This window comes from Cotesia glomerata, linkage group LG5 (assembly GCF_020080835.1).
Source record: "Cotesia glomerata isolate CgM1 linkage group LG5, MPM_Cglom_v2.3, whole genome shotgun sequence".
NCBI classification, from domain to species: Eukaryota; Metazoa; Arthropoda; class Insecta; order Hymenoptera; family Braconidae; genus Cotesia; species Cotesia glomerata.
Window position 1 is genome coordinate 1,024,284 of NC_058162.1, and position 26,336 is coordinate 1,050,619.

At 28.0% G+C, this 26,336-nt stretch overlaps 2 protein-coding genes across 8 annotated transcripts; one reads left to right on the top strand and one right to left on the bottom strand.

The window, feature by feature from the left end:
- Positions 1-797: 797 nt before the first annotated feature.
- Positions 798-2,184, bottom strand: LOC123266249. The gene is made up of 2 exons (XM_044730380.1): positions 1,475-2,184; positions 798-1,344 (listed from the first exon to the last, which is right to left on the bottom strand). The coding sequence occupies exons 1-2, from the start codon at positions 1,832-1,834 to the stop codon at positions 1,309-1,311; spliced, it is 396 nt and encodes a 131-aa protein (XP_044586315.1). The 5' UTR covers positions 1,835-2,184; the 3' UTR covers positions 798-1,308.
- Positions 2,185-2,255: 71 nt separating this feature from the next.
- LOC123266247 (serine/threonine-protein kinase tousled-like 2) lies at positions 2,256-26,283 on the top strand. 7 transcript variants are annotated; one of them, XM_044730372.1, is made up of 17 exons: positions 2,256-2,836; positions 3,176-3,478; positions 6,001-6,086; positions 11,333-11,521; positions 19,080-19,170; positions 19,308-19,570; positions 20,723-20,956; positions 21,537-21,629; positions 21,708-22,169; positions 22,773-22,976; positions 23,223-23,314; positions 23,394-23,541; positions 23,682-23,793; positions 23,876-24,014; positions 24,139-24,250; positions 24,332-24,439; positions 25,137-26,283. In XM_044730372.1, exons 2-17 carry the CDS (start codon positions 3,448-3,450, stop codon positions 25,365-25,367), a joined length of 2,595 nt encoding a protein of 864 aa, XP_044586307.1. In that variant the 5' UTR covers positions 2,256-2,836; positions 3,176-3,447; the 3' UTR covers positions 25,368-26,283. The 7 variants fall into 7 exon arrangements, with proteins under 7 accessions (XP_044586307.1, XP_044586308.1, XP_044586309.1 ...); XM_044730373.1 differs by having other exon boundaries at positions 20,723-20,893; XM_044730374.1 differs by lacking the exon at positions 11,333-11,521.
- The last annotated feature ends 53 nt before the right edge of the window (positions 26,284-26,336 follow it).

Sequence of the window (26,336 nt, forward strand, 5' to 3'; positions counted from 1 at the left end):
AAAAAATAATTCTATGTAATAAAATATGTGTATAATAATAAATAAAAATTATTTATTTGCGCCTGAGTTTTTTATAAATTTAAAAAAGTAATTTCTGTATAGACAATTTATAAAATTTTTTCCTGGAAATAATAAAGTACTTAAATGTTTACTACATCCAGTAGAAATTTAAGAACATTGTGACGAATTGATTTTAAAAATCAAAACCCTTAAAAGTTGAGAAGAAATGGAGCATTGAAGAAACAATAATAAAAAAGTTAAGTATTTAAAAATATCTAGAATAAAAATTATTTAATAAAAGCTAAAGAAGAAAAGATAAAATTTAAAATATTGAAATTGGCAGACACTTGATAATTTTTTAAATTTTATTGTTTAATAAATTAGATTTAGAAATTAATTTATAAAAAATTACACTTATAATTTTTTAGAGTTTCTAAAAATGGAATTTTTTAAATAATTTTTGTTTTTGTTTCAATTTATTATTAAAAAATTTATAAAAAATTACATTTATTATTTTTTAGAGCTTCTAAAGATAAAATTTTTTTTTGCTTTAATTTATTACTGAAAAATTTATAAAAACTGTCAGATATTTTTCAATTTTAAATAAAAATTAAATTAGCCATTTAAAAAGTTTTATTAAAAAAAAAAAAAAATTTTTTTTATATTTTATTTTTAAAATAATAAAAAGTGATGATACTAAAATTAGCTGGTGTTAAATAATTGATTTTTTTTTAGTAATTAAATTAAAAGAAAAAAAAAAATTTTATAAATAAAAAAAAAATAATATTTTCATAAAATAAATAAAAATTTTCAAATGTCAGCAGCTTAAATTTAAAAAATCATAGGTCCGAAGAACGCCGACGTGGAATGTACACGATGGAGTGAAAAAAAGTGGCTAAGTAAAGAGGATAGATGAGGAAGACCGTGGAATGGAATGAAAGGAGGATAAGAGAATGAGAATAGAAAGAAAAAGAAGATAATATAATGTGAAGCTATGGTATAAGTAAGAATATAAGACTAAGAACTGAGAAATCCATGCAAGTTGGTTGATGCTTTCCCTTCGTCTTACCCCTCTTGCTACAATGTCCCCTCCCCTTCCCATAGAGAACACGAAGCTTCGTGAGACTGTGAGAGTACGATGCTTGGGACGTAACCGTCGTCACCTATTGCACGCAAAACAAAATTGGATCGGCTTTAAGTTGGTTTTGTCTGGTCGGCCATTCTATTTACGTGTGGGTGTGATCTTCTGTGCTGTCATACTGTATCACTCCGGCGTAAACGTCTGTTGTGACGGACTTAATTTATTTTTTAAGTGTGTATTTTCTTCACAACAAAATCAGCTGGTTAATATAAAATAACCAACCAAAAAAAATATTTAAAAAAATAATAAGTTACTGACATAAATGTCTTACTGTGACAGGATGGTGTTGATTAAATGTTAAATTAATACGTACATATTTAGTGAGTAGTTCTATGTGTTCTGTTTGTAATATGTAGTGCAACGTATATAATAATCGGTGGTTTGGCCCTGAAAAGAACCGCTGGAAAAGCTGTTGACTGTCTTGGAGCACAGAAGAGGCGTTGCAGCAGCAACAGCACTACTACCACCACCATCGTCATCATCATCGGCGTCAACCATCAACAGAGCACTACCAGCAGCAGCAGCAGCAGCAGCAGCAGCAGCAGCAAAACGACCAGAACAACTTGAGAGAGCTCTGACAGAGAAAGAAACAAGTAAAGAGGATAATCGTAAATTACCGAGTAGTATCGGTGAGAAAGAGAAAGAGACGAGGAGCTGGCACGCGCGCGCCTCCTTCGTCGTTTCAACGCACATTGTTTATAAAACGGCGTATGAGCCAATGAGAAGACAGAGACAGACGAGATTGACAGAGAGAGAGGACCAGTACTAGTGTGCCGAGGGCCAAGAGTGCGGTGGCCATGCAAGAAAGGGATAAATCGCCGACTGGCGGGCGGTGGCGGCCATCTTCTAGATGAGAGTACTTTTTCCCCTTTTCTTACCCAACAATAATATATTATATATTATATATTATATATATTTAGGAAAATACACCCAATTATTTAAATCCTGGTTTGTGTTGTGTAGTGTCAAGTTAAATTTTAAAAGAAACAGTACGGACCTTTCTTTGATTTGTGTCAACAGTGTGTGTATTTTCCCGGATTTCTTCTCTAAATTACAACTGTTTTATTCTTGTTTTTATATTATGGTACTGTGCAAGAAAGAACCTTGAGCTTTTTTCCATGATGGTTACCAAGTAAATAAAAAAAAATAAAATAAAAAAAGAGAGAGAGAAAGAGAGGAAGAGAGAAAGAGAAAGAGAAAGAGGGAGAGAGAGAGAGAGAGAGAGAGTATTGGAAAAATTTTGAAGTTTTAACACTTAGAGGACCAAGCACCACCACGACAACATGTCAGGACTTGTTTCCTTGTCTCGATTCTTTCATATCATTGGCTCATCCGGTATTTGGATTTTACCACCGATTGATGTCGTTTTACTTTAAAACGCCAAGACAAATTGTATGTATGTATATAAAGTGTCTATGTATGAGTTTCTAACCTCAAAAATCTGCTGAGAGTAGTCCGTAAGTTATTCGTTATGGATTTGCCAATTTTAATGTTATACTATACGTGATATTGTATACGGAAAATCTGAAAAACAGTTTAGTGATTGAATAATATTAAAATAATTACTATTTGAACGTTCATAGTAATATTAAGTGTTTGTTTTTTAGTATTTATTGAGTGAATATTTTTTTTATCGTGTTATTTTTATTACGTTCAGTGTACAGTTGATTATTTGGTTATCAACATAATTAAGAGGTACAACCTCTATTTTATTTTACTTTTGAATAATTTTTTTTTAATTAAATATTTTTTATTTGTCTGCTCCTTTAATATCAATTGGATTTATGATGATAAATTTAGCAGATATTTAATAATTTTTTTTAACAGATAAATTATGGCAAAAAAAATATAAAAAATTAAAATGCAATTTTTTAAAAATAATTTTTTTGTTAAAAAAAATTGAAAAATTCTAAACTGCTAACTTTAATATCGATTGGATTTATTTAATTTAATTAAATAAAAAAAAATTATTCATATTTATTAAATTAAATTAATGTTTGCTATAAATATTAATGAATGAAAATTAAATTTTAGGCTAGTGTTGTGAGGTGTAAAAAGTCTTAGGTGATAAAGTGAAATTTACTAGCAGTATTTAAATATTATATTGTATGTTTAATATATATAAACATGATGAATACCATATGCATTGAGTTATCCTCTCGTGCATCAGTGGTATATTCATTTGGGAAGGAAAAGTTTTTGACAGTGATATAATAAATTTATCCTGGAAACAAAAGTTTTAACTAATAAGGATTTAGGAGAAATAAAAGTTAAATAGTGCCAACATTGCAGATGGATAAACAGGGATGACTGACAATTGTTGGAATTCTGGTGGTGGTAAGCAATCATTATTAATATATATTTATAATGTACATTCTTTTATTTTTTTCATCAAATTACTGACAAAAAATAAAATTAAGGAATATGCATGGACATGGAGAAAGCTTTGATTAATTGATTAAGAGAGACAGGAGAGACAACTTTTGTTTCACTACTTTAATCTGGAGATATTAAGTAACATGGTCCAGGCTTAAAACAAATATTTTCTTTAAATTTCTGGGTTTATTCTCTTTATTCGCATTAGTTAGAAACAATCGAAAAAAATTTATCTCAATTATTTTTATATAAAAATAATAATGTATATTTGTGACTATTAAGTGATAGTATTACAATAGAGATAAAAATAACATTTATTGGAGGTTAATTAATTAGTAAATTAATTTAATTTAGTTGTGTTTTATTTTTGGGTAGGAAAAATATTTTTATAAATTAACGTTAATAAAATTTTATTAACAATTTATTGATACTGTATATAGCTGAATAAAATCAATCAATTTGTGTGAATTTCGGCACACGTTTCTGTAATCCGGAAGTATTCATATTGAGTCTGAAGATGGCGCCATAGTCATGAAGGAAGTTTGATCAGTAGAAAAAAAAATTCAACATTTCTTTGACACAAGTTGATCAAGGTTTCAATAATAAAAATAATAACAATAAAATATAATTAAAAGTAAGGTCAAAAATTAATTTTTGCGGCTGGAATTTTCCACCAAAAAGAGCCGAATTTTCTAAACAAAATTTTTTAGACAATTAAAATAAATTATGGTAATGAAGATGATGATGATGATATTTGATGAAAGAGGCATGTAAAATCATGGCGCTGCCGAAAGAAAATTAGAAACAGCGCAGTTATACTCTGTACCGATTTACGAAGAGTCGAAACAGCAGCAGCAGCAGCAGCAGAAGAGTATCACAAGAGGAGAATGAAGTAAAGGGGAGGAAGAAGAGAGAAACGAACACCGTTCGGACAACCTCGTGGGCGTATTAAACTTTCAAATGCTACAGTTTCATCGATTAAGGCCGCCATTGTCATATTGTTACTGCAACGCTTTACAACCAGCAGCAACAACAACCAAACCGTCTTAACTTTTATCTTGAGATAGTAGAACCCTTACCAAGATCTCTTCTCAAAATTCAAATCCAATCTTAGACTAATTGATACAGCTAAAAGTATTCATCTTGAGTTTGCATTTTTTTGCCACGCCCGATTAAAAAAAAATCTAATTCGTGATTTTTAATTTATTATCCCTCCATAAGATGTAAATAATTTACAATTAATTAGGAGCGATGTCGTAAAAAAAATTACTTAGGCTCAGGATGAAAATTTGGGGTTTAAAAAAATATTTAGTACAGCATGATTACAAATTGAATGCATGTAAATATCTTGATGGGCGAGTCCTCTTGAGGTTTGGTGTGAACCCGATAGTGGCCGAAAATTTTCCGACTTGCATAGTATCGATTTTCGAGCCGAGTAGAGCCAGGTTTATTCTGTCCTTGTTTATCTTTATGATGTCTTCTAGCAACAACTACAACTGAAGGGTACAAAGTCTTTATACATAAATGCAGTATATATCGGAGTAGGGTACTTAATGTTAGATTCAATGTTTTATACACTGAAAAAAAAATTAATTGTCTTGAATCAAAAAAAATTCTTTAATCAAGTAAAATTTCGTTAAATCAAGAAAAATTTATTAGTTTAAGAATATTTTTTTTTCTGTGCATACTGAAAAAAAAATTAATTTAATTCAAGAGAAAAATTCTTAAACCAAAAAAATAATTTTTAAAAGGATAATTGTCTTGAATTAAAATGAAACATTCTTTAATCAAGTAAAATTTCTTTAAATTTCATAAAAATACGTGTACTTTATTGTAATTATTATGTATATTTTTGCCATTGCTTTGGCATTAAATTAAATAAATAAATAAATTAAGGAAAATTTATTAATTCAAGACTTTTTTTACTCAAATTAAGATTAAGTTCTTCAAAATTATATACTTGATTTAAGAAAATGTTTTTTTGTGCACACTGAAAAAAAAATTAATTTAATTCAAGAAAAAAATTCTTAAACCAAAAAAATAATTTTTAAGAGGATAATTGTCTTGAATTAAAATGAAAAATTCTTTAATCAATTACAATTTCCTTAAATCTCATAAAAATACTTATACTTTATTGTAATTATTATCTACATATTTAGCATATAGCCATTGCTTTGGCATTAAATTAAATAAATAAATAAATAAATTTATTAGTTTAAGAATTTTTTTACTAAAATCAAGATTAAGTTCTTCAAAATTATATCCTTGATTAAAGAAAATTTTTTTTCTGTGCAGTAGTATCACTCGATGATAATTTAGATATATTATTTAGTGTTTAGTTTAGCTGGGTAGATTCGATTTCCAGCTCTGAATTCTCTCATCTATACTACTTCATCTGTCTCTTCTGTCTCTCATGTAGTCACTTAGAAAAGGACTTGCAATCTGCTCGGAAGGAACATCAAGTCTCGTTGTGTGTGTTACAGGCGCTGGCGTCAAGATGGAGCACTTTCAGGCCACCCTGGACCCTAGGAAGCAGGAATTACTGGAGGCCCGCTTTCTCGGCGCGAGGGTGAGCACATATTCGTGACGTTATTATTCCAACATTCAACATTATTTAACAGCCAAACAATTTTTTCAAAAATAAAATTTTAATTACAAAATTTTAATTAAAAAAAAATACATATATATATTTAGTAAAATAATAAAATTGTTTGGAATTAAATTACTGTTGATCTTATTAAATATTTCATCTTTGCATATATTGTTTTATTTATCTGGTATTGTGATACATAACGTGGATGACTCAGTTCTCATTGACTGCCAATGTGTGACGCTTCCTTGTGCCAACGACGTTGCCACTTTCACCAACCTCGTATCGACCGGAACCTCCTAGGAAATCGTATCATTAGAGATGGTTTAATCTGAAAATAGAACATTACATTAATTATCTTATTTCATATATTTCATAATAGTATTTTTAAATTAAATCAGGATTTTTTTTCCCCAAATACAAGCTAAAAAAAAATTAATAAAATAATTTAGAACTCTAATTAATATCCCATTTAAATTAATTAAATGTGATTTTAAAAATTTTTGGTTTAGGAAAAAATAATAGGTGTGGCAAACTAAAACGAGGTCGGATAGATCGAGCGAATCGCCGGTCGATCTGTACCAATCCATTGAAGACACTTATATCGATCATTATCTCTTGATCTATAAATATATCAATTTTTAGTGTCGTAATAAAGAAGAGATTGAAAGTAAATAGAGTACAGTCACCCTTAGGGCTGTTTGTGGGGAGAAATACAGCTTTGTGATGCGTGACACGTAATAAATTCGCGTGCACATCGGTATATACATACATATCGATCCTAAGTTTCTTTCTGTATTGGTACTTTCGTTTCTGATGTGCTAACCTACTGTCTAAAATATATCTTAATATTTAACACATATTTTTATTTAAAAAAAAATATTTATATTTTTTTTTTTGATTAAATTTATAGAAGAATCTTTAATATTTTGCCTTATAAAAATAGAAGAATTATAAAATTTATTTATATTAAATGGCAAGATATTAAGTACAAAGATTTAAATATAATAAAGAATATTTATAATTAAATATAAAGCCTGACAAAAAGAGGAATAAAAATAATTAACAAATATTAATTATTCATAAATAATTATAAAATTGGTGAACAAGTTTTTCAAACATTAGAAAATTTATTTATTTATTTATATTAAATAGCAAGATATTAAGTACAGAAAGATTTAAATATAATAAAAAATATTTATAATTAAATATAAAGCCTGACGAAAAGAGGAGTAAAAATAATCAACAATTATTAATTATTTATTTTATACATAATTATAAAATTGGTCAAGTTCTTCAAACTTAATATGAATACTTGATATATTTAATAATATATGGATGAAGAATTTATAAAAATAATAATAATCAAATTGAAGAGGATTACTTCACTGATATTGAAGTCGACAGTGACCTGCATGGCAACGTTGCAACGGTCTGGGGATCTCGACACTCGTGGCCGGCTAATTTCGACGCTCCGCGGATATCGAGATACCAACAGAGAGAGACGGAAGATAAAAGGGAGAGGGAGTGAATAAGCTCTCTTGCAAGCCGGGACGTAACGATCGATCGAGAATTCTAGCATAGTGTATAGAGACATAGAATCCCGTAAAAAGAGAGGAGAGACCAAAAAAGAATCTGTTTTAAGCCCTTGCATTCAATGGAGTAATAAAGAAAAAATTTGGTAATGAATTTAATAATGAATCACTGAACTTGAGGATGTTATTATTAATGAAAATCTGGAGTCTATTAAGCGATTAAATAGAATTGGAGCGCAAAAACGCGAGTTGGGTGCAACTTAGCCCAAAGAGCAGAGATCATACAGTCAACCTGTGTTTCCTCTCTCGTCTTTGCACCTCTACTCTTTACATTATCTGTAACCACGTCTCCCTCGTACTCAGTTGGTTGTGGCAGCAAACACAGGCGATCGATCGGGTTGCTCTTTCTCTCGCTCATTTTCTCTTTATCTCAATCTTTCTCTTTCTCTGTATGAGTATAGTACACTCGGATGGTTGATTACGCAAACCCGATCTCGCCAATATGCGTTACCTCGCGGTTCTTTTCGCCTAAAGTGGACATTCCATGTGTCAACCATTATAACGAGGTTATTATTATTTTATTTTTAAATTAAAATTTATTTAGCAGATATTTAAGAATTTTGTAACAAATAAATTATGGCTAAAAAAATTGACAGAAATTTTAAAAAATTAAAAATGCAATTTTAAAAAACAAATTTATTTGTTAAAAAAAAAATTAAAAACTGCTAACTTTAATGTCATTATAATGATAGAAGGATTCGCTTATAGTTAAAAATATTTGTTAATATTTAAAAAATCATTTATTAGAGACCAATTTTTAGTCAACAAATATTTCTTAGTATTTAAAATGATTTTTTTGTATTTAATAAATCTGATATTTATTTATTAAATCTTTTTAAATGCTAAGAAATATTTGTTAAGGACTAAAAAGTGGTCTCTAATAAATCATTTGTTAAACATTAATAAATATTTTTAAATACAAATAAATCCTTCTATCAGTGCAGATATTTAATAATTTTATAACAAATAATTTATGGCAAAAAAAAAATTGACATGTCGAAATTTTAAAAAATTAAAAATGCAATTTTTCAAAACGAATTTGTTTGTTAAAAAAATTAAAAACTGCTAACTTTAATGTCATTATACTGATAGAAGGATTTGTTTATAGTTAAAAATATTTGTTAATATTTAACAAATCATTTATTAGAGACCAATTTTTAGTAAACAATTATTTCTTAGTATTTAAAATGATTTATTTGTATTTAATAAATTTGATATTTATTTATTAAATATTAATAAATTTTTTTAAATACTAAGAAATATTTAAGGACTAAAAAGTGGCCTCTAATAAATTATTTGTTAAATATTTTTAAATATAAACAAATCCTTCTATCGGTGTATTTTAAATGGAGCATTCCACATTCTCAAACAATATCGAGTTTACTAAAAAAATTTATAATTAATCACTTGATTTTTTTATTTCAATTAAAATTAAATACAAAGTATTTATAATATTTATACAATGTATTTAAACGTTAGTCGGGTTTATATATAGACAGACGCGAGCTAAAGAGTCATCGGTGTACAGTACAGTTTGATAGAGGCATAGAAAATGTATATGTAGCGAGTCTTGTCGTCTAGTTTATAACTAAACTTTAAGTTTTGTTGTGTATAGGAATAACACACGTCAACAAGACAAATAAAATATATAAGACGGGTTTTTATCATATTTATTCAGCACACTCTCTAATCTACGCTTACAAATGCTTACACATTACATCATTATCATAATATATTTTTTTTATTTTATTTTATTAGTTATAGCTTCTATCTTTGTTTATAAATTAAAATAATCTGCATAATTTTTGGTCTTACCAATTAAATTATTTACTTTGATTAAAATAATTCAATGACTCGGTTCTGACCTCCTGGAGGTCAAATCTCTCTTTAGAATGTATTTACGCCGGAAAATAAATGAAAATGGCTTGAACATTGGATGACTTTGGCAACTGGAAAAGGGATGCATTGAAGGGGCACTTGAAGGGCGAGTGACGGCAGCCGGGTGCCGCGGATCCGCGGGTTTATCGATTTTTCGTTGCAGAGACACACGCAGAGGCGCTACTAAATATATATACATGTACTCACATATATGTGTATATATATATTGGAAGAAAGAGAGAGCGATGAGGAAGAGCCAGGACAGAATGAAAGAGCGAGAGGGAGAAAAGCAAGTTCTCTTGGCCGCTCGTGCCGGAATAAGATTGGCTCAGGGTGGCGAAAGGGAGCCGTACCAACAGTGAATATCCAACTCAACTCAACGACCGTACAGAGCAGCCACGGGTGTTTGAGGATCGATCAGGATGTGCCAAGCGAATCCCAAGCCGCCATTGCCTCTATGCTCATATCATCAATGCTTTTCAATTACTTTTCACAATCCTATTCAACAGCGCTGGAGATTAGATTTTAAACTACATATTCATATTTTTATCTTAATCAAGTGCTCTTGGAGTTTAGTTCTTTTTTTAATGATAATATTTTTCAATTATCTTGATAGTAATTTATCAGGTCGTTTTTTTGTACTCTTCAATCGTTTTTTTTTATCGAAAAAAAATTTATTTTGACAAAAATGAATTTTTTTCTGACAAAAAATTAATTAAAATAATTTTATTTCTTATCTAAAAAAAATAAAAACTTTTCTCAGTGAATTTCTTGTTGCAAAAAAATTTTCTAGATTTGGAAAAAAAGAATTTTAGATGAAAATTCTCAAGAATTTTTTTTCTAACAACAAAATTACTTTAAAAAAAGTTTTTATTTTTTTAGCAAAGAAATAAAATCTCTAAAAAATTAATTTTTTACCTCGAAAATACCCATTTTTTCTAAATAAATTTTTTTCTCAGTGTAAACTTGATTAAAAATTTTTTTTTTTAGTATTTTAAAGCAAGAATTAATAGACAAAGATTAATTTTTTATTTTATTGATTAATAAATTTACAAAAAATGAATGAATGAATGGATGAAGAGATATTAATTGAAAACTCGGGAAATTTATAAAAATAAATCGTATTTTTATACACTTGGTATGTTGATGTGTATTCCCACTGTGGGATGCGTAGAGAAGAATCTTATAGTTCTACATTACCATCCGTTTTTATCCGTGGAATCTAATCTTTTGGTTTAATTTCGTTCTGGTTGTCACTTCCAACTACGATATCGACTGCTTTGTCTAATTTCCGGGTGATTAAACAAGCGCTCCAATATTAAACATAAGAATTTACTGTGTATATAAAATTATGACATTGACACTATAAAATTTATATTTTTTATTGCTCGTTAACTTAATAACAAGCCAGTCATCCCGCTAATAATTTTTTACTATTATTTATTTACATATTAAATTAATAATTTGTCTGTATAGAATCATAAAAAAAATTAATGATGATCTAAAGATTATACGGAGACTCTGTATGAATTTAATAAATTTATTCATCAGATCGGAAATAATTCGCAGACGGATCAAAATTTTATTAGAATAAAATTGAAATTTGAAATTTGATAATTAGTATCCTAAGCAGGTCTTTAATTTGTTTTCTATGAATTAGAGCTTACCCATAACATTATTAATTGTAATTAAAGAAAAATGAATAACTAAACTCGAAATTCCGTATGTAACGAAAATAAATGTTTATTGCAGGGTGGTCGGAACAACGGGCCGAATAAAAATGCCCTCGACACCGCGCAGTCGTCGTCGTTACCTAACGCCGTTAAGTGCGGCCAACCGACTACCCCGGGAATAGACTGGACGAGGCGTGACAATGCTCCACCCTCGCGAGATCAACGTAATTCATCGTGCAGCGCAACGACCCAGGGCCATATCTCTCAGGTATCCATGAAATTTTATTTTATTCAGCAATGACTCATATATCCAATGACATCATTATCTTACTCTTTAATTCTTTGTTGTAATGTGACTACTATACACAGTAACCAAACTTCTACCTACTAGTTTTATTTATTTATTTATTTATTATTTAATCGCATCTTATGGTTCGTTATCGTTATCCAATTTTTTAAATCATCTGCGTCTTACTTTCATTACACTATTACAGTTATTATTATACATAATAATAATACTGTTTACTTTAATGTTGTAAACATTAAAGAGTAGCCAAAAAATACAGAAAAAAAAATTTTTTTTAAGTAAATAAATTTTAAGAAATTTTTCTTTTTGGAGTAAAAAAATTCTTGAACTAAAAAATTTTTTGTCTTAATTAAAGACAATAAAACTCTTTAAAATTATTTTTATTTATTTACTTTTCGGTAAAAAAATTTAAAAAAGTGCAATTGCAGTATATTTTAATAATAGTTACACATAAAATGACTTAAATTAAATTTGCATACTATTAATAAAGTGTAACTTAAATTTAGCTGTCAAAAACAGAATTATAAATTTAGCTTATCTTTAATTACAATTCATTAAATATTATCATATAATTTGATAATTAATTATAGATTTTAGGCAGAATTAAAATTTGTATTAACTATTTTTTGTAGCTATAAATTTTTTCTCTTGATTAAAGTAAACTTTTATTATAATTTTTTAATTATCATTTGATACATTTCCGCCGATTAATTAATTGTCAAGAAAATAAAATAAAAAAATAGTGATCTTTACAAAGAGACTTTAAAGTCTTTAGTTAAGAATTTTAATACAAAAAAATTATGTAAATAATTTTGAAGGAATTTTCTCTTGATTCGTCAATAAAACTTAAAAATTATTTTCTTGATTAAAGAATTTCTCTCTTCGTTAAAGTAAATTTTTTTTTTTCAATTAAATGGAGAGACTCCAAATTACCTGTAACATGAACATGAATACTTGAAGCTACTTAAAGAAAATAGTTGTAAGTAAATTATTGATCTTAGTAAGCTTTTTAACAGTCGCCATTGCTGTGATGTACTCTTACGGCAAAGGTTTTCAATACTTCGCAGTCGTCGGTTTGGGGGTGAATATTCTGACTTGTAGGTAATAGTGATATATATAGAGAACATAGTCTTATATGAGTTCTCTCGTGACGTTATCAAATACGCTCGATGACTGGGTGCTTTCCAACTGGCTGGAGGTCTTTTGAGAAGGGGAAAGAGCCATGTCAATAGCTCGTACTCGATCTACGGCGCTTTTGTAACTCGAGGAAGAATGATAGTGTGACGTAGCGGATAACATCGGGTTGGTGGTGTATCTGAGTGGCGCCGCCGAACGCTTTGATGCATAAACTAACTATGTAAGAAGGACTCAGCTCCACCTGTCGAGTTTGTTTACTCTAAAAACTATCTTAATATCTGCTATTTAATTACCTCCGCTCAATACTCTTACTTTTCTCTAATCTCAGTCATTAGCAACGATTTTTATTACTATCTTAGGTAACTCTGTTCTGCCATTCATTTTTTTACTGCTATAGTTGTTAACTTCATTAATGGACCCATTCTTTATTTTTACTGATTGCTCTGATAAAGTTTTATACTTACTCCAATTGCAAATAGAAATATTTTATTTAATATGTTAAAAAGCGATAACTTGATTAGTCAAGCCATACTTTTGCTTATTTATTTATTCATTCAAATTTATATGATAAATTATCAAAAGTTCGAATCAATTATAAAATAAAAAAAAACTCCTTTTTTCAATTAATTAAATTTTTTAATTTTTAATTTTAAAAAAATGTTTTTTTTTATTAATTTTTTTGACTAATAATTTAATTGATATATCAAATAATTAAGAATAATATTGATTACTACTTATTGCACGGTAAAAAAATATTTAAAATATCTTAAATAATTCAAATATTCTTACAAGATAATCATAAGTAAGCTTATTCAACTTTCTCTTAGTTTCAAATCATGGAAATTTAAATTGAGTATTAAAATGATGGATTTACTAACTATACAGATAAAAAAGGGAAAAATTACATTATAAATGTCGCTTTAAATTTAAAACTGGAAAAATTGTAGTTTGAAATAATATTTTTAAAAATTCAAACTTGATTTTCATAAATTTACATTTTAAAATTTAATTCTTAAAAATCTGTAATAATTACAATTTTAAACTGTGATTTTTAATTTTTTATACACAGAAAAAAAATTATGAATCAAGTAAATAATTAAAATAATTAAAAACAATTTTTTTAATTAATAAATTACAGCAAGAAAAATTTATTTTTAAAAACTTTAAAAAATTATTTTAATTTATTTTTAAAAGCTTTAAAAAATGATTTAAATTTATTTTTAAAAGCTTTAAAAAATGATTTAAATTTATTTTTAAAAACTTTAAAAAATTATTTTAATTTATTTTTTACTTAAAAAAATTACTTAAATTACAAAATAATTTTCTTGATTCATCAATTTTTCTTTCAATTCAAATTAAAATTATTCCGAATAAAAACCTCCAGATTAAATTACCTAACATAATTTAAAGCTTTTTCTTTTTTCCGAGTGGTAAAATAAAGATTACAACCAATCGGGTCGTAAAAGTTGTTTGAAAAAAGAAAAATAAATAAATAAATAAGCGATAAAGAAACTTAGACCAATTAAAGATTAATAATAAACAAAAGTATAATGAAGAAATTATTTAAAAAAAAAAAAAAAAAAAAAAAAAAACAGGCCCTGAAGACGACCCTGAGCGTAGAAACAAGTGGGTAGAGATACTCCGCGTGGAGTATGATGCCGGGTCACGAAGCTCTACACTAAAGGGAGAGAGAGGGCTTGAGTGAGACCAGTGGGAGGATAAAAAGGAGATAGTGAGGTTGTACCGAGGTCGCTGTCTACTGGTTGGCAAAGCCGCGTGGCCGTCGACCAGCTGATCGTGCCTCAGGGTGGGGAAATCGCGCGCGCGACTGGGCTAATGAGTGTGCGACCTATTGGCACGACGACGAGACGCGCCGGCTACTCTCTAGCTACAGATATATATGTATATTTATATATATATAGTGTACCTACACTACAAACTACGACATTACCGAGCGCAAGCGTGAGTGTAGCTCGACTGCTGTTAAGTACTTGTGGACTCTACTCGTGGAGGTGGTTGCTCCCGTTGGTCTTCTATTGCAACTAGAGACAATTCACAGAGCTCCACTCGGAATTAAATAGAAAGAGAAGATATAGATATCTATATATCTTTATGACAGATATATATAGATATTATTATGCATATAAAACTGAGGAAATTGGTAGGGATTAAAATCGCGTCATCTGACGCTAAGCTACCTCACCAACGACCACCTCCAACTTCCTCTTCGGCTTCCTGCCGACGCCACTGGTTCAAGGGAAAGAGAAAGAACGCTGTTCAAATGGCATTGCAAGGTCTAGATACCCGTCCGACGGATTACCTACCGTAGTTGTTGGTAATTAATACTTGGATTATATTTATCTACTTTCTTTTAATTCTTTGATTAAATTTTTTTTTTTTTTTTTTCAATATGATGTTTAAGTTAGCAGTCACTTAAAGCATTTAAAAAATTTTTTTGACAAGAATATTATTTTTAAAAAATTGCTATTTCAATTTATTAAAATTTTTGTTACAAAAATTATTAAATATCTGATAAATTAATTTTTGAATGAAAAAAAAATATTTATTACATAAAATACTATAATTAAATTGTTACATGAGGAATTTATTTTTTTTTTTTTTTTTTTTTTATTAAAAAAATTGCAATTTTTATGTCAATTTATTTGCGAAAAAAAATTTTTAAATTAACAAATTTCTGATAAATTAATTTTCATAAATTTTATTCAAATTACACTTGAAAAAAAAAATATTTATTGCATAAAAAAATATTATAATTAAATTGTTACATGTGAGGAATTTACTTTTTTTTTTAATAAAAAAAATTGCAATTTTAATTTTTATTTAATTTTTACATTAATTTAATTATGAAAAAAAATTTTTAAAATTAACAAATATCTACTAAATTAATTTTTATTCTAGTTACACTTGAGAAAAAATAATTATTTTGAAAAAAAATCATTATTTTTAATTGAAAAAAAAAAAAATGATACTAAAATTGAGACATTTGATAATTAAAAAAAAAAATTTAACTAATAAATTAAAGCAAGAAAAATTTATTTTTGAAATTCTATCTTTAGGAACTTTAAAAAATTACTTGCGCAATTTTTTAAAAATAATTTTATAGACCTGGTTAATTATTTAAGACAAATTTTCAATTTAAATGTCGAAAAATTTTAAAAGAAGGGAAAAGAGAGGCAAAATCACAATTTGTGGATAATAATACACAATTAAGATAAAATATTAAAAGATTAAAACACAAATTATTTAAAAAAAAATCACTGAATTAACACACATTGCCACTTAAAATATTAAAAAGTAATTACAATAATTATTAAAAGAAAAAGGAGTAAAAATAAAATACAAGTAGTAGAGATAGATAAGGTGTCAGACGCTAAGGACGATCCATCGGACGGGAGTGCAGAGTCTCGACTTACTAGTGTAGTAACCCAGCGAGTGTAATGCCGGCGAACTCGTCGCTCTCCCACCGGGCGCCCTTGTCAACGGCCCCCGTCGGGTACAGCTACGAAAACGAGACGTTTGCTGGTATCCAACGAGCAAGGCAACCACGAGCACTACGACAACGACACCAGACGTACTCTCAGTGCCGTACAAGTGCCAGAAGGTTCCCTCACTGATAGGACTACCTCGACCTTTGTCAACAAATTTAAAATACTTATTATTTAAATATATAAATATATAAATAGTTGTCAGTTGGCTCTTTTGTCAATCCGGGGATCCAAGAATTAATGAGTCAGCTTTTAAACTATTTTCTTGTTATTACATGTATTACATTGCTCTGTGCTGTTTTTATAGTTTTTATTTATTTATCTTGGGTGATATATTGAAGGACGCATTACTTATCAGGGATGAATAAATTCTTAAAAGCGCCCAGTTCATTTTTTTAATAATTTTATAAGAGGAAAATTTAACGGAGACAGTTTTTATTTATTGTGTTGTATTTATGAAAGTTTTAATGAATTATTTTATTGAAAAAAGTTTTACATGTAGAAAATTTTTTTAAATATATTTTTTACTTTTAATTTAATTTATAAAAAAAATTAAAAATTATCTAACGTCAGATAATTTTATTTTAATGAAAAATTATTTTAAAAAATTTAACATGTAAAAAATTTTTTAAAAATATTTTTTTACTTCTAATTTAATTAATAAAAAATTAAAAATGATTTAACGTCAGCTAATTTTATTAATAAAAATTAAATTAGACAAAATTTGAAAATTAAAATAATTTATTTTATTAAAAAATTATTTTTAAAAAATTTAACATGTAGAAAATTTTAAAAATATATTTATTATTTTTTATTTAATAAAAAAAATTAAAAAATGTTTATTGCCGGTTAATTTTTTCAATTAAAATTAAATTAGCCGACTTTTGAAAATTTTAATAATTTATTTTATTAAAAAATAATTTTTTAAATTGTAAAATATTTTTTATTTATAATTTAATAAATAAAAAACATTTTTTGAACGTCGGATAATTTTAGTATCATAAAACCAACTGCTATACGCGTAGAGGAAGAAAGACCGTATATATACGTAGAAGCACCGCACTACACTTGGGCACATTGATTTTACCGGGTCTTGCACGTTTTCAACCCGATCAATGGAAAAATTCAGCATTCCTTACTGTACATACACCCACGCATTGCGAACCTAAAACCCACCATAAAAATATATTTAAAAAAAAATAAACAATCTAAAAAAAATCATAAGTATATAACAAAGTGGTTATCTAAAGTATCCCGAAGAATAAGTGATGTGTCTCGCGCTTTAGTGACAGTGCCGGGAAAAAAAACAGAGTCCCTTTAAATGAAAATAATCTGCGGAAATTTAAACCTCCTTTCTCCATTTTCTTCCTCCATTTTGTGATTCTTTTAACAGAAAGTGCAGCAACGCACTGGTATTATATTCTCTCAGGTCTTATACTTTAGTCTCTTTAGTCTCTGGTCTCTCCTCTACTTGGTTCCCCCCTCGTGGCATCTCCACTAAACTTCTGTGGCACCTCTGCTCGCTGTGCGAATGCCCAGTAGTGATCCCGTGTAACATAATGTAAGGTTTGATTTGAAAGTATCTCCTCTGCAGTGCACGAATCTAGTGGCTCAATGGTTGACACACTGACGGCTAATAGCAAACACGACTATGGGGCTCCACCATAGATCGTCGTGGAAGGTGCGATAATTTAGAAACTACTTGTAAATATTTATTTTTAGTAATGACACTAAACTTACCAATCACTAAAAAAAAAATTATTAAATTATTAAATTTTTACTTAACAAATTTACTCCAAAAAATTATTTAAAAAATTGCATTTTAATTTTTCTAAATTTCTTTTTGCATAATTTATATCACTAGATAATTTTTTAATTATTTTTTTAAACAAATTTGCTCGAAAAAATTATTAAAAAAAAATTTCATTAAATTTTTATATGTCAATTTTTTACTCTAAATTTCTTTTTGCATAATTTATTTCGCTAAATAATTTTTTAATTATTTTTTTCAACAAATTTGCTCCAAAAAATTATTAAAAAAAAATTGCATTAAATTTTTAAGTAAATTTTTTTTGCAATTTATTTGTTAAAAAAATAATTAAATAAATTATTTAACTTATCCTTAAATTCAGCAACACAAATGGTGGATTGTTAGCATCATCTCACTTCAACTAGTAACACTGTACGAGTAGTATTACTGTACCAGTTCTATCTAAATTCCATCTCCGTCTAAATTTACCTCCATCTTTCTCTCAGGCCTTTCGGTTAACACACACACGGGGCCCTGGGCTTACTGCTTCCTTTTTGCAACGGCCCGTGTGTGTCGCCTCGAGAGTAGTATAGTAGTCTACACACATTATGTCTTATTCATCGCGTACGCTCGATTGCTTAAAAAATTTATTTCATTGTTTTTTATTTATTTTTACTTAGAAAATTTATTATTTACAATTATCACGGATTGTCATCACCCTAGTGCTTTAAAATACTTACTGTTAAAACTAACAAGCCGGTCGCCAGTGATAACAGCAATGACGCCGGCACCTGGGTGATGACGACAACCACAGTTATGTATTTTTTATAAAATCTCAAGACATTTTTATTTATATATTTATTTTATTATTTTATCAAGTGGAGATTTTTTAGGTAGGCTACTTAACTTGTCGTGTAACCTCTTTGTATTTTATAGATCTACTTTTTATTACACATGCATTAATTCAATTTAATTTAATCATAATTAAATTAATTTAATGTTTAATATTTATTTGATATTAAATATTTATTTTTATTTATTAAAATAAATTAAATAACTTGTTACAAGTCTGTGAAATGTAATCAAAGCACCAATTAAAAGTCTTATTTTTATTTAATTGTTTCAGATGTCTGCTGGATCACAAATTCAGATGGCACCTCAATCAACCGTAAACTCTGGTCAGTCAGTTCATAGTCAAGACTCAAATATGAGTACTGGTGAGTACTTTGATAAGCTAGGTTATTCATTAAGTACGCTAGTACGCTGTACATATGTCACAGATGATTAATGTTTTTTTTTTTTTTTTTTTTTTTTATTGTCAATGTTGGTAATATTATTGCTTGATTTTTTTAAGGCTCATCACACAGTGATAAAGATGTGGATCCAAATACTCCTGAAAAGTTGCCTAGGACCACGTCCGAAAGAAAAAGAAAACGTAAAGCGGATGATGGAAGTGGCAGTGGACCTGGTGGCCCAACTGGTGGTAAAAGCGGAAGATCACTTTCTTCCTTGGAAAATAAAAAAATAAATGACTATTTTCCGAAGCATCATTTAGGAAACAGCCCTATAAGGCATGGGGGTGCTAAAAGTCCATCGCCTCAACAAGGGTATCCTATGGTAATATTTTTATTGGATTTTTTTTAAACTCATTTTATTTTATTTAACAATTTAAACCCGAAGCTAAAGCTCCCTAAGGGCCTTACAGTAGTTATAAATAATCATATTCCATAAGGAAGAGTATTTAGTAGTTTTAAGACTTTAGATTGGCTCTTCAGTATAAAAACAATTTTTTTTATTTACTTCGCTTGTAGTTACCTCCAGGCAGTGTCAGACAGTTATTTTATATTTTTATACAATTATATACAGAGTCTAAATTTCATATGAATAATTCTAATCAATTTAAACACTTGATTTAATATTACACTAGCAACCTTGCAGTCACTACGTGACTGCTGTGACTTGTGAAATATACATAAATAAAATTTTGCTTTAATAAATATTGACTTTTGTCAAATTGAACTGTACTTTCTTAACTATTGACGTTTTTAAAAATATAAGCTCATCCTGATGTTACATTCATCAAGAGCTTTCATTTGAGTACCCACATGCGTTTTTGATATATTTTTCATTTATACATATATGTAATATATATAAATATATGAAAAATTGATGTGGGTACTCAAATGAAAGGTCTTGATGAGTGTAACATCAGGATGAGCTTATATCTTTAAAAATGTCAATAGTTCACAAAATATTTGTTAAATTGCACTGTACTTTCTTAAATATTAACGTTTTTTAAGATACAAGCTCGTTTTGATGTTACACTCATCAAGAGCTTTCATTTGAGTACCCACATGCATTTTTTATATATTTTTCATATATACATATATGTAATATATATAAATATATAAAATATATGAAAAATTGATGTGGGTACTCAAATAAAAGGTCTTGATAAGTGTAATGTCAGGGTGAGCTTATGATTTAAAAAATGTCAATAGTTCAAAAGATACAAGGTAATTTCTTAATTATGTATCTAGAGATAGAGCATTTTCTAATGCAACCTAAATACTTATCATAATAAGTCAAGATCTTTGCAATGACACTAAATTTCACTAAAAAAAAACCGATTATTTTTGGTAATATATTCTTAAAAAATTTTTTTATTAGACTAGAGAGCCAATTCTAAAAATCTAAAACTATTATTATTGCTTATAAATATATTAAAACATTAATTACATTATAAATAACAATTAATTTTTATTCCAGTATCCACCATCAGCTCAACCTCTGGTATCGCCCCAAGTGACGACACCTAACTCATCGGTAGCGGAATTTTCGTCACTGATGCAACCTCCCCGAACTCTTTCCCAACCACAACCACCACCTCCACCTTCGTCGACGCAACCTGCTGGTTCAATGGTCAGCAAGCAGGTACAGGTAAGGCCTACGAACCTACCTAGGACAAGCCAGGTCAGGCAAGCGAAGACAAACACGCCAAATGTAAGCACTCAGAAGATAAAACTGACTCTCTTTAAAGTATCTGATAAGAAATTAACTAAATAATAATTTTATTTTCTCTATAAAGAGTTATTTAATTATTTTTGCGTTTATTTCTTGTCCAATTCTTTAAAACTGAGTCATCAAACCTAAGCCAGACTGTAGCGCTGTATTCATTTGTTGTTACAAATGCAGGGCTATCTTGTCATGGCACTGTTACTTTTTTTAATTTTTTTTTCTACAATTATCTTATCTTAATTTGAACTTGATTGAAAATTTTTTTTATCAATTTTTAATACGCTTAAATAATTTTTTCGTGTGTACATTTGTGTTCGCTTTCTTACCTGTTTTATTAAATTATAAATTAATATTTTTATTTATTTATTTATTTAATTATTTAACTTTTTATTTCATAATTTTATTATATTTTTGTCAAAAATTATTAAAATAATTATTATAATAATTAATGCAGTGCCTTGAAGGTATTCTTGATAGATAATAACAAATGCATCTGGCCTACAGTTAATAATAATAATAATTAATTTTCTAATTAATTAATTAATTATTTATATTTAATTAACAGACGGAGCTCACTTGCCAGAGGATACAGGAGTTTGAATCGCAAGCATCGTCTGACTTGGAGCTACGTAACAATAAAATTGATGAACTAAATAGAGTAATTATTAAAAAATGAATTTATAATTTTTGTATTAATAATTAATTTATTAATTAAAATTATTTTATTAAATTACAGACAACAGAAGAACTTAGGCATCAAATGGCAACTCAACAAAAAATACTTGAGCAGCACAAATCACATATAAATAAGTGTATAGATGTTGTAAAAAAGTTATTAAAAGAAAAATCAAACATAGAAAAAAAAGAAGCTAGACAAAAGTGTATGCAAAATAGACTGAGGCTTGGACAGTTTGTGACGCAAAGGGTAGGTGCTACCTTTCAAGAAAACTGGACGGACGGCTACGCGTTTCAAGAGCTCGCACGACGACAAGAAGAAATAACGACTGAACGTGAAGAAATTGATAGACAGAAAAAGTTGTTATTAAAAAAGAGGCCGTCAAATAGTGAGACTGGTAGAAAACGAAGCCAACCACAGCCTTCATTACACAACGGCACCGAAGCTACTTTTTTAAAACCCGACGCGGTACCTGGATCTTATACCTGGCAAGAGTATTATGAAGCGGACGAAATACTCAAAGTATTTATTATTTTATTTTAATCTTTTATTCAAATTTTGCTTTATTAAATAATCACTTTGGTTAAATTGCTCTGTACTTTCTTAAATATTGACGATTTTTAAGATATAAGCTCATCCCGATGTAACACTCATCAAGAGCTTTCATTTGAGTACCCACATGTATTTTTGATATATTTTTCATATATACATATATATAATATATATAAATATATGAAATATATGAAAAATTGATGTGGGTACTCAAATGAAAGGTCTCGATGAGTGTAATGTCAAGATGAGCTTATATCTTGAAAAATGTCAATAGTTTACAAGATATTTGTTAAATTGCACTGTAATTTCTTAACTATTGATGAATTTTAAGATATAAGCTCATCCCGATGTTACACTCATCAAGAGCTTTCATTTGAGTACCCACATGCATTTTTGATATATTTTTCATACATACATATATGTCACATATATAAATATATGAAAAATTGATGTGGGTACTCAAATGAAAGGTCTTGATACGTGTAGCATCGGGATGAGCTTATATCTTTAAAAATGTCAATATTTTACAAGATACAAGGTCATTTCTTAATTATGTTTTATTTTTTATTCAAGTTGAGACAGAGTGCGTTGAAAAAAGAAGATGCTGATCTTCAACTAGAAATGGAAAAACTTGAAAGAGAGCGAAATCTTCACATCAGAGAACTGAAACGTATTCACAACGAGGACCAATCCAGATTTAATTCTCATCCAGTACTCAATGAACGTTACCTTTTATTAATGTTATTAGGAAAAGGTGGTTTTAGTGAAGTACACAAGGTAAAAATTATTTTTTTTGTTCTTAAGGATGTTTATGTAGTATAGAGTCAAATTAGTACTTTTTATTAAATTTATTGAAGTCTTGCGAAAAATTTTTTGCCTTTAGAAGTTGGAAAAAATATTGGCTTTCATGTTTTTGGATAAAATTTTTATTTTATTATTCAGTCTTACTTATGAACGTCCTTTATTAATTTTTTATATTGTTGAATTTAAATTATTCTATTTTTTTTTTTTTTTCAATTTTAGGCGTTTGATCTGAAAGAGCAGCGATATGTGGCCTGTAAAGTACACCAATTGAATAAAGACTGGAAAGAAGACAAAAAAGCTAATTATATTAAGTGAGAATTTGTTATTTATTATTTTAAAAAATATTTCATTTTACATTTTACTAAAATTATTATTGTGGTTAATTTATAGACACGCATTAAGAGAATATAATATACATAAAGCCCTGGATCATCCACGAGTTGTGAAGCTCTATGACGTCTTTGAAATTGACGCCAATTCGTTTTGTACTGTTTTGGAATACTGTGATGGTCATGACCTAGACTTCTACTTAAAACAGGTTAGTCATTTTAGTATTAAAGTATTACAGTACTTAATTGACAGTAAGTCAAATATCACTGATGAATAAATTTAATTTAATTAAAAAAATTAATATTTTTAAAAATAATCAATTTTTAATAATATTTAAATTTTTTGCAGCATAAAATGATACCAGAAAGAGAAGCGAGGTCAATTGTGATGCAAGTTGTGTCTGCGTTAAAGTACCTTAATGAAATAAAGCCCCCAGTCATACACTACGATTTAAAACCTGGTTAGTAATCCAAAAAATTATTTTATCTATTAATTTAAATTTTATCTACATAATTAATAAATTTATCTTATAAATTTATCAGGCAACATTTTGTTGACGGAAGGCAATGTCTGTGGTGAAATAAAAATTACGGACTTTGGTTTAAGTAAAGTTATGGATGAAGAAAATTATAATCCAGATCATGGAATGGACCTTACGTCACAAGGGGCTGGAACTTATTGGTATTTTTTAAAAATTTTTCGATCGTAAAGCACTCTCTGATGCTTCGTATCATGAGTCGTGCAATATTTTTATTAATTATTTATAAGAATGCAATAGTTAACAAGACTTATTATTTTATTATAGGTATCTACCTCCTGAATGTTTTGTTGTTGGCAAAAACCCACCTAAAATATCTTCTAAAGTTGATGTGTGGAGTGTGGGTGTTATATTTTACCAGTGTCTCTATGGTAAAAAGGTAAATTTAAAATAGGTTTAGAAATTATTTATTTAAAAATTTTTAACTGTTTGAAAATTAATTTTAATTTTTGTTTTTAAGCCATTCGGACATAATCAATCACAAGCAACTATTTTAGAAGAAAATACAATATTAAAAGCAACAGAGGTACAATTTGCCAATAAACCGACTGTTAGCAACGAAGCAAAGGTAAAAGAAAAATTATTTATTATTTATTGACTTATGAACTATAAATAAATGAAATTTTGCTTTAGTAAATAATAATTTTTGTTAAATTGCACTGTATTTTCTTAACAATTGACGTTTTTTAAAATATAAGCTCATCCCGGTGTTACACTCATCAAGAGCTTTCATTTGAGTACCCACTTGCATTTTTGATATATTTATCACATATACATATATATAATATATATAAATATATGAAAAATTGATGTGGGTACTTAAATGAAAGGTCTCGATGAGTGTAACATCGGGATGAGCTTATTTCTCTAATAATTAAAATAGTTCACAAGATATTTATTAAATTGCACTATACTTTTTTAACTATTGACATTTAGAAAGATATAAGCTCATTTCGATGTTACACTCATCAAGAGCTTTCATTTAAATACCCACATGCATTTTTGATATATTTTTCATATATACATATATATAATATATATAAATATATGAAAAATTGATGTGGGTACTCAAACGAAAGGTCTCGATGAGTGTCATGTCAGGGTGAGCTTATAATTTAAAAAATGTCAATAGTTCACAAGATACAGGGTCATTTCTTAATGACGTATCTAGAAATACATTTTACTAAAAAAACCGATGTTACATGACTATCCTGAAAACAAAATTTTTCTTATAATAATCTTTAATAAAATAATTATTTTTACAGAGTTTCATAAGGAGCTGTCTAGCGTATAGGAAAGAAGAGCGAATTGATGTGATGATGTTAGCACGACATGATTATTTACAGCCCCCAGTGCCAAAGCATGGTCGTCAGGCAAACAGCCAGCAGCAACAGCAAGCTCAGCAACAGCAACACATTCAACAAGCTCAACAGCAACAACAAACGTCATTTACGACTGGAATGTTTAGTGGAATGAATGCATCCAGCAGTTCGTAGTGTATGAACTTGTTTATGCTGATAATAAACGAACCCAACTGGGACTTATAAAAAAAATTAAACTAATTAAAATAAGCATGGACTTTTTAAACAAAATAATTAGTGAATACAGAATTAAAGTGAAGTTAATGATAATGCATCAATTTATTAAACTGATATATGCCAAATCTTAAAAACACTCAATTTCACATAAATATTTCATCTTTAATAATAAAATAAAATTGACAAAAAAAAAAAAAAAATAAAAAAAAGTTTTAATTGTGGAATTTACGTCGAAAAGTAAAATTGATATCACGATTAATTCTTGTGTAAATATATGACGACAAGGGATGAAGATAAATTAATAAAGATTTAGTTTAAAAAAATAATAATAATAAAATAAATAACAATCAATAATGATGTCACTGGTTCACCAATCACTTCTACACCCACCGCCATCGACAAGGCTAAATAAATCATTTAATATGAAGAAGAAATGTTTTAAATAGTTGACTATAAATGCTGAAGATCACTCGCTCAACTAATGGATATTTTCATTAATTAAAAATAAATAAATAATACAGACAGACTTTATTTATTAATTAATAAAATTAGAGTGACTGAAACAATAAAAAAAAATGAGAGAATGAGAGTGAGAGAGGTTGTGAAAGATTTTTAAAAATTGTCTGTCCTCTGCAGCAGCTAAGTAAAGAAAAAAAAAAAGCAATCCATTATTGTGGACACTAAAACACATTACACAATTTTACATTATTATACACTCACATTATGTCATTATTTTAACATGATATAAAATTGACAACAAATAAAAAGTTGTGTTCGTAAATATTTAATTGTAATATCGTTCCTTGTATCGAGAACAGTGGGTTGGCTGAGAAAAAAAAAATATGAAGTAGTGTTTAATTGAAGTATAAAAGTTACTTGAAAAAAAAATATATGAATGAAATAATAAGAAAATTTTTAAAGTAATTA

Bases quoted from the DNA above. Each gene is read 5' to 3' on its own strand.
- LOC123266247 (XM_044730372.1), top strand. From the start codon at position 3,448: ATGACTGACAATTGTTGGAATTCTGGTGGTG. The intron at 24,251-24,331 runs GTAAATTTAAAA...TTTGTTTTTAAG, and splicing joins AGTGTCTCTATGGTAAAAAG to CCATTCGGACATAATCAATC. The intron at 24,440-25,136 runs GTAAAAGAAAAA...TTATTTTTACAG, and splicing joins CTGTTAGCAACGAAGCAAAG to AGTTTCATAAGGAGCTGTCT.
- LOC123266249 (XM_044730380.1), bottom strand. From the start codon at position 1,834: ATGTGCGTTGAAACGACGAAGGAGGCGCGCGCGTGCCAGCTCCTCGTC. The intron at 1,345-1,474 runs TAGAACTACTCA...ATTTTATATTAA, and splicing joins CATATTACAAACAGAACACA to CCAGCTGATTTTGTTGTGAA.